The sequence below is a fragment of the Nematolebias whitei genome, chromosome 5 (assembly GCF_014905685.2).
Source record: "Nematolebias whitei isolate Nwh7 chromosome 5, NemWhi1, whole genome shotgun sequence".
In the NCBI taxonomy this organism is placed as follows: Eukaryota; Metazoa; Chordata; class Actinopteri; order Cyprinodontiformes; family Rivulidae; genus Nematolebias; species Nematolebias whitei.
The window spans coordinates 36,414,935-36,423,922 of NC_056502.1; the positions used below are offsets into that span (position 1 = coordinate 36,414,935).

The 8,988-nt window shown below is 39.1% G+C and overlaps 1 protein-coding gene across 1 annotated transcript; it reads left to right on the forward strand.

Annotated features, from left to right (window-relative positions):
* The first annotated feature begins 422 nt into the window (after window positions 1–422).
* si:dkey-122a22.2 lies at window positions 423–8,315 on the forward strand. The gene is made up of 4 exons (XM_037677141.1): window positions 423–489; window positions 7,408–7,490; window positions 7,591–7,687; window positions 7,770–8,315. The coding sequence occupies exons 1-4, from the start codon at window positions 436–438 to the stop codon at window positions 7,935–7,937; spliced, it is 402 nt and encodes a 133-aa protein (XP_037533069.1). The 5' UTR covers window positions 423–435; the 3' UTR covers window positions 7,938–8,315.
* The last annotated feature ends 673 nt before the right edge of the window (window positions 8,316–8,988 follow it).

An 8,988-nucleotide genomic window follows, 5' to 3' on the forward strand; every position in this document is an offset into this window, starting at 1 on the left:
TTTCCATCATTTCTCGACATGAGATGATCTTGGTCTAAAACGGTTTAGCATGAAATGCAGCGGGTGATGTGCATTCCTCCAAGGAACACTAAGCCTTTTTTTTTTTTACACATATTCAATTTACTTTGTTTTGAATCTGCAGACCAAAATAAAAAAATCTCTTCTGCATTGATTCTATAACAGCTGAATAACCATAATAAGTGACTGTACGTTGTCTGTCAGAGTATTCAGCTAAACTTTGTGAAAGGACCAAATAAATTCAACACCAGATGGACAGAAGCATGTCTTCACATAAAGAACATCAGTAGTTACTGCCCTGCTTGTATTTATTGTGTCTTTTTTCTCTCCAGGTATGGGAAGCTGCTGCCCTCCCTCCAGATCAGGCAGTTTTCAGCAGCCACAGGGCTGAGTCGCATGCTGATCATCCTGGGAGCAATGGAGACGATGCTAAAAGGCGAAGATGTCTCAGAGGAGGTGATCCAGCGCCAGGTCAGACTCCGTTCCACAAACATCCTACAACCAAGCTGTGAATGACTGTTCAGAGAATAACAAGGAAAATGCTCTTTTTTTCTTGTTGTAGGAACACATGATATAAACTCAGACACATAACATGTCCGTGTCCATATTATGGAATCTAAATGCGTTGCTTTGGCTTTGATCAGGCAGTTTCTGTAAGAATTTTTATATGAAAGAACCAGCGATCCACTTGAGACAGTTTAAATAATTGTTCTTCCATCTTTCCTGCGCAGCCACAGGATGGTGCTGGTGAAGAAATAATCCTGTCTTGTCCTCAGCAGAGATACGAGTGGGTGATGATTGCAGGAGCATTTGTCTCCATACTGTCAGAGAGTGTGAATTTGGCTCAAAATGACAGCACACGTCATTCTTTGAGTAAATGAAAATGGAACCCGTTTGCTGGAGCTGACGTGATGCAGCAAAAGCACTGTGTCTCCTGATGCATGCTAAAGCTCAGGTTTTTTGACAGCTCGTACAGTTTGTGAGGACGCGGCTGTTAATATAAGCTACAAGCTTTCTGCTGCATGTTGCAAATGAGGGTTATTTTTCTACAGAGATGAGCTTTTTACATTTTGCACATGCCCCTGTTCAGATCTGCTGTGAATGATACTTACTGTCAGGACATTTCTGCATGTCGTGGAGTCCTGTAGTCATTATTTACTTTGTGTTGAAAACAACAAGGCAGACGAGTAATAACGGAGTCCAATGATGAAAAACAACGAAAGTCTTTGAAAACACGTAAAAGCTTTTCTATGCACACACGCACACACCCGGGCTTAACAGAGGAATAAACCATGTGTACATTCAGGACAAATGCAGTACAGTTATAGTAGGGGAATTAATACACTACCCCACTTAATTGCTATTTAGTAGTATTTTTTTTTTCTCCATCGCAATTTTGATCTTGGGGTCTGGGGGTCCTCCCCCATAAAATTTTAAATAAAGTCGATGCCATTTCCTACTTTCTGATGTATTTTAACAGGTTGTTAAACATCTTTGTTTACCTGCATAAGTAAACACTTGATTAAATAACTATTTTAGAGAGCACGGCACAACGAGAAGTAGCCTGACCAACAGCTCTCCTTGTGTGAATAGAGCACGCTCCGCTCCTAACACCCACCCCCACCTTAGTCGACAACTGCTGGCACTAATGTAGCGCTAAGCTAGCGGCTTGCAATACAGACACGCTAGCTAAGATGTTACAGACGTAGCACTTCACTTCTCTCACGCGTCCTATCCCCCACTTCCCCTCCGGTCAACAACTGCTGGCACTAATGTAGCGTTAAGCTAGTGCGCAACACAGAGGTGTCTCCCCCTCTTTACGTCCCATGAGCACACTGTCAAACCAAGTGACCTCAGAGAAACACTGCACGCGGTGTGGTGAGTTGTTGTTGGTAACCAGGAAAACCTGGAGTGGACTTTTACTGGTTTGACTATTCTCCTGATACTGTAATCAAGTTTAATGGATTTGTTCATGAAGAAATACCAACAGTGCTAGGTAATCTAATGTTTCATGGAAATGTGGGGATGTCCAAATTAATATTTTTTCAAGGTGGGGGACACAACTGGGACCCTTTGTACATAGTTTCGTCCCACCTGTTCCGTCTCGGGCCCTGAGATCATCGGACCAGCTTCTTTTGGTCGTTCCAAAATCACGCCTGAAGCTCCGAGGGGATCGAGCTTTTTCAGTCAGAGGTCCCAACCTGTGGAACAACCTGCCCCTCAACATCAGGCAGGCCTCCTCCCTCCTGATGTTCAAATCCCTCCTTAAAACGCACCTGTTTGCTCTGGCGTTTAATACTGTGTGAGTTAGTTTATTTTGTTCTGTGTTACCGCATTTTAAATTCTGTTGTTTTATGATTGACGTTTATTTTTACTGCTTGTTTTTCCTTAGTGTGATCATTAGTGTGTGTTATTGTTCCAGTAATTTTAATTCTGTATGATGTTTTTGTTTTGCTGCCTATGTTTTGCTACATTTCTGTTAAGCACTTTGATAACAGTTTATCTGTTTTAAATTGTGCTCTACAAATAAAGATGACTTGACTTGACCTCATGTACCACGTGTGGTGGGTATGACAAATAAATCTCTCTGACTCTGACTGACATCAACATCGCATAACTGACGCCTGTGCTCCCACAGCTCTGGAAAACTGCATACCAAAAAACAAAGACAGTCAGTTGATATGTTTAGACTGAGAACAGTATGCTATGAGTTTTAGTAGTATAGTGTTGATGAAATTCACAAAAAAACTGCAAAATCTCATACCTAAAAATGGAATTTGGGGAGTTATGTTCCTGTTCTGTAGCTCAGAGCGACTTCACAGTAGAAACATTATTCAAAGATTAAACAGGTCTCCTGAATCTGAGCTTCACAAGACCGAACCTGCATTTAAATACCTGGAAAGGTTTTATACAGTCACTGTTGAGGTTTGATCATGTTTGGAAATTTTACTACAAAATGTTCAATTTACGGTAGTGTGATTTTTATTAGTGTTGTTGTTGCTAATATTGTACTCTGTTAATCCTTAATTTGGATTAAGTTAAAGCTTAATTTTAGAGCTCTCCTTTAATCCTCAAATTTATCACTTATACAGTTTATACATCAAAATGTAGCCGTGTTTGTCTTCTTTCACCCAGCGTGTTTCTTACAGCTATAGGATTTAAGCTACCATACCATACCATACCATACCATACCATACCATACCATACCATACCGTACCATACCATTTTATTTATAGAGCACTTAAAACAGCTACAAGGCCAACCAAAGTGCTGTACAGACAGAACAACAGACAACACACGAAGCAACATACAAAATGAAGTAAATCAAAAATATAGACATAAAAACGATGCAGATAATAAATATGACGACAAACCAGTGTGGAACGAGGTAGTATCTCACTGGTCTGAGACTGGTGAAGACACTATCTGGAGTCAAACCTGACCTAAACCTAATATTACAAGAAAGTACACACATTTTCACATTCAATCCAACTGAATTCTTAGTTTTTTCAACCCAATGAGCAGCGAATTGTGCGTCTGAGTTTTGCATAAATCATTTTCAAAAATTGTGGCTTACTTTTTTGCTAAACTGTTTTCCAGGCTGTGCACATTGTTTCCTTCTCTCATTGTACCTGCATTGGCAGCACATTTATGATTTAATCTGCTGGAATACACTTTTGAAATGAAGATGGGTAGATCTGAACCATTGTTTTTTGGTTATCTATCATTGTTTTACTGGGTTTTCTGTCAGAGGAGAGCTCGTGTGCAGGTGTCAAAATGCAGCGCCAGCACCCTTGAGATGATTTGAAGACACCTGTGACAAAATATAAAGGTTGGAACTGAGTTGGAGATGCTCCACAATGACTGTCATAATTGTGAGAGAAAATGTTCTCACAATTTTTTGTTAACATGCTCAAAATTCAAGCAGTAACAAAAAACAAACGTGACGACCAGACGCCTCTTTTTGTACAATCCATGCTGTAGTTTTTGCATAATGACTGAGTTGTAATTTCTAGTCTTGTGTTTATGTCTGCATATCTTGTTTAGAGTGCTGTCAGGAAGTGGGAGACACGTGGTTACCATGGTGACCCAAATGATCAAACTGTCAGTTTAGATTGTTACAACAAAAAAAACAGTCCCAGAACATTATTATTGGGCTTTATAGAACAAAGCTGATGTTGAATTTTAGGTAATTGTTTCCGAACATCTTCAACATATTTTTAGTTTATTTTCAAACGAGCATTTTTTTCCTTCTATTTTTAATTAAATATTTTAACCTTATTAGCTTTCTGTGACATTTTTCTCTCATCCATCTTTTTTTTTTTGTTTCTTCTTGTTTGATGCGATGACGTTTGCTCGGGGAAGAATGTTAACTGTTCGTGAAGACGTTTTGTTCTCTGCTGCCAACCACCCACGATTTGATGGCAGCGGTGATGAGGGACCCATTTCAGCTTTTCAACTATTACAGTTGTTGCCAAGGAGATAAGAACATCATTGTGCTTGAATCCCACAAGGACGGGGGGAAAAAGCGGGGTTTTGTCGACAGGCTCGTGAAGGTTGTAATGTACACACGCGCGCGCTCACTCAGTCAGAGGTCCAGCAGAGCATGCAGTCCATTTCTCAAGGGCATGTTCTGTAAGCGCTGCCTAATTGAGCTGGAGCTGAATTGTTTGTTACAATGTCAGTGGCACCAAAGCTGCCCGGACTCATTACATGTGGATGATGGATACAGTTAAAAGGAAATCTGCTCATTTCTGTTTTCTGTGGCGTGGTGAACTCTCCCGGCTCCGAGCGTCTCAGTCAGTCAGATTTCATGTGATATCAGTGTTTCTGCTGCATGCAGCGAAGAAGGCTTTCCTTTGCTGTGTAAAACTCTGTTGTGCACATGTAATTAAAGTTTTAACAGAGTGCATGTTGGAAAAGTAGTTCATGAACCAGTTGATGGATTTTACTAAAACTCGCTGAATGCCATCTAAGGAGCAGCTGGGCCTTGCTCAAGGGCTCTCAGTGGAGTAAATGAGGGTGGAGGAAGATGTGGGTTCCTCCTCTTCCCCACCCAAATTTTTGTGCTGCTCTGGGGGTTCGAACCTACAACTTCCTAATCACAAGCTTACCTTCTCTATCCTCCTCTGTGCCACCACTCCCTCATGATTTTGCTGTTAGTGGTTGAGCATTCTTCTCAACACACCCTTCGTTGTTACACATTCATTGTGCGAGATCTTCACTGTATATATATATATATATATATATATATATATATATATATATATATATATATATATATATACAGTGCATCAGTAAATTATTCAGAGTACTTCACCTTTTCTACATTTTGTTCTTACAGCCTTATTCCAAATTGTATTAAATTATTCTCTTTCCTAAAAATTCTACACATAATACCCCGTTATGACAATGTGAAAAAATATTATTTTGAGATTTTTCCAAATTTATTAAAAATATAAAACTAATAAATCACATGTATTAAGTATTCACAGCCTTCACTTAATACTTTGATCCACCTTTGGCAGCAGTTCCAGCCTCCAGTCTTTTGAATATGATGCTTCAAGCTGACCTACAGTATCTTTAGGCAGTTTGTCCCGTTCTTCTTTGCAGTACTTCTCAAGCTCCATCAGGTGGGAGACGTCTGTGCAGCCATTTTCAGACATCTCCAGAGATGTTCAATCAGATTCAAGTCTGGACTCTGGCTTGGCCACTCCAGGACCTTCACAGAGTGGTCCTGAAGCCTCTCCTTTGAGATCTTGTCCATGTGCTTTGGGTCTTTGTTCTGCTGAAAAATGAAGCGTCTCCTCAGTCTGAGGTCCAGAGCTCTCTGGAGCAGGTCTTCATCCAGGATGTCTCTGTTCATTGCTGCGTTCATCTTTCCCTCCATCCTGACTAGTCTGGAAGTTCCTGCTGATGAAACACATCTCCATAGCATCAGACTCAAGAAGTCTTTTACATAAAAGACAAAATGTTTCAATAAAGAAGAATCTGTCCAGAGGACCTGGCTTAACCTTGTTAGATCCCCATAGCATGATGCTGCCACCACCATGCTTCACTATATGGTATTATTCTGCTGATGAGTGGTGCCTATCCTTTGCAATGCTCACACCGTCTCTGGGATGTGACTCTCTCACATTTCACACATCCTTACTTTAATACCAACATATTTATTACTGAGAATATTGATGATAATGCACAGCAACTTTGTAGTTAGTTTATAAATGTATTTAACACAAAGAGGATCACTAAAGTGAGTTAATTCATTATAGTAAATGAGACTCGAGGGTCGTCCAACACACTTTGAATGCATCACTCTACTTCAACCAGGAGATTTCTGCTCTACCTCTTTGGTTCTGATGGACCGGATTAATTTCTGAAAGCTCTCGTTTGAACGGGACATGGACACTTTACTTATTTATGAAACGTTTTGAGTTGTGCTCACTGACAATGTCGTCACATTACAGAAAGTCTTACAGTGTCAGTGACGCGGCGTGTGATAAAAGTTAGCGTATTAGCTTTAGATTCTGCTAATTGTTTAAAAATCTGTTTAGCGGTTTAGTGTTAGCAAAGCTATTTTTTTATTTAGTGATATTTATGTGTATTTGGTTATGAAGCTAACATTTTGATTATCTGTGCTCTCCACTGTGAGACACAAACAAACTCAGAGACGAGCTAAAACATCATTTCAGCTTTGCGTTCCAGGTTTTGGCTTGAATAGTTAAATAGAAGCCATTTTAAAATTATACAAAATAACTTCTAATGTCAAATGGTCACTTGGAGACAGAGACACTACTTCACACTGGAAAGATTTAGATCACTCTTAACTACCACAGTGAACACAGTAGAATATTACTGGGTCAGTGCCATTGAATTTTATTAATTATCTGAGTACATGGATACATTTGTATTTGTAAGGAAACTGGCCATGCTAATCATTTGAGGAGACTATGCTTTCTAGTCTTTTTCTGCTTAACTGTAGTTTCCTCAAATAACTGGGGTGACCAAAGAGTAATCTGTGGTGGCCAAGGGCACCACTGGTCACTCCCTGGATCCGCTGTGGGCGTCTGGTTGTGAATAAAAATTATTCTCTGCTCGGCAGTATCCATCACTCCGTGCTACCTCAGACATGAAGAAAAACAAAAACTACCTTTTCTTCCTACACTGTCCAACTCTTACCCACTTTCTTATCTTGCAGCAAAAACATTAAAGTTCACTTGGATTCCCTGTTCAGTTCCAGTCCAGAAAAACACTCATCTTGAAAACTACATTCACTATTTCAATCCTTCGTCGTTAGTGTACTTGTAGTGTAGGATTTTTCTTATAATCTTAGTGTATACACAAATAAATACGGTGATTTTAAATTTGTTTTTGTCTCTGCCTCAATAGAAGTACTTCCTGTGTAACCCGGCCCACCAAAGCAGCGCTGTAGACGAGCATTACTTCATGAATGAAAGTGCAGCTCAAGTAAGGTATAAAAAACATGTCGATACAGTTTTGTGCAGGTGTCAGCTTTTTTTTAATAGTCACATTTTTTTTTGCTCTAAATAAATATGTTTTGTGTTTTAAAAGGGATATAACAAAGTTTAAACCCCTCTCCAGCAAGATTTCAGTGAGCATGATCACTGGGGATTCCTTTGATGAGCAAATACCAGAGCATCTAAACCAAGTGAGTGTTTACTTCATCCTGCAGCAGAACGTACCTGAACAATGCTCCAGTAACGTTGTAAATAATATTCTCCCTGCACCAGATGGTAGCTGAACATCAAAAGAGGTTCCTGAAGGAATCCTACCCATCAGCCAATCACATTCACATAAAAGGAGCGGACCGTCGAATGATCTACAAGAAGCCATCTGCCATCAGCCAGCACCTGTGGAAGCTGGTAAACCAGCGACAAGCCAGACAGCAGAGCGAGTGACCCGTGGCCAGGAAGGAGGGACGCCCCAGACTCGGGACGAGTAATAATCACATACGTTTTAAATATTCAATCAAATATTCCGCTTATCTTTTTACCTTTCTGCGCAGCAGTTGGTGGAGATTGTCGACACGTCTGCTGAGGTTCATCAGAAAGTCAATTTCAGAACACGTTATTTTTTGCCGCTCAGCTTCATTGGAAGCTTTTTAATTGAAGATAACTGGGGGGTACTCCGTGTGATGAAACATTTTCTGTCTTAGATTCATCTTATCTTTCAAGTTGTTATTTCAGGCTCTTTGCCAGATTGGCCAGTGCCAAAAATTAATACATTATTTCTTATCAAGGTAAAGGCCACACACACACACACACACACACACACTCTGACACATCAGCGCTCAACTCAATACTTTTATCTCATTCAGTTCTGTCTTAATATTCTTCCATGTTGGCGCTAAAAGTTCAAGTACTTCAGATTCTTTTTGCTTCATTGCATCAGTTTTTATTGTTACTTGCATGTATTTGAGTTACAACCAAACACAGAATTCTGTTTTGAAATTGTGCAAATTATAATTTCAAAAAACAAATTTAATAATTTTTGCAACATTTTTGTGCTTATTGTCTAAATTAGGGGTTTGTAGCTTTTACAGTCAAAGCTCTCCCACAAAAGCCACAAAATAAACTTAAACTATTAAAACAAAACAAAAAAAAAAAACAGAAGTCTTTACTGTGTTGGAGAAATACTCTATTTATAAAATGTAATTTGTTACAGTATGAAATTAAAGAGTTACAATAAGTTGTTGACATCTTTTGGTGGTTTTATAGATTAGGACAAAGAAAAAGAAGAGGAGAAAGAAAACATTTAGTATAAACCCCCGTGATTAAATATAAATACTGAAATGTGCAGCCAAAGTGATTTCTTGCAATGTTTATGTAAAATTAATATTTGCAATATCACACAAATAATAAAGCTTAATATTCCTAGTAAATTGTTAGTAAACATCTTTTTTTTTTTTTACTAGATTGGATAGTTGTGATTTATCTTCTTAAATAAAAG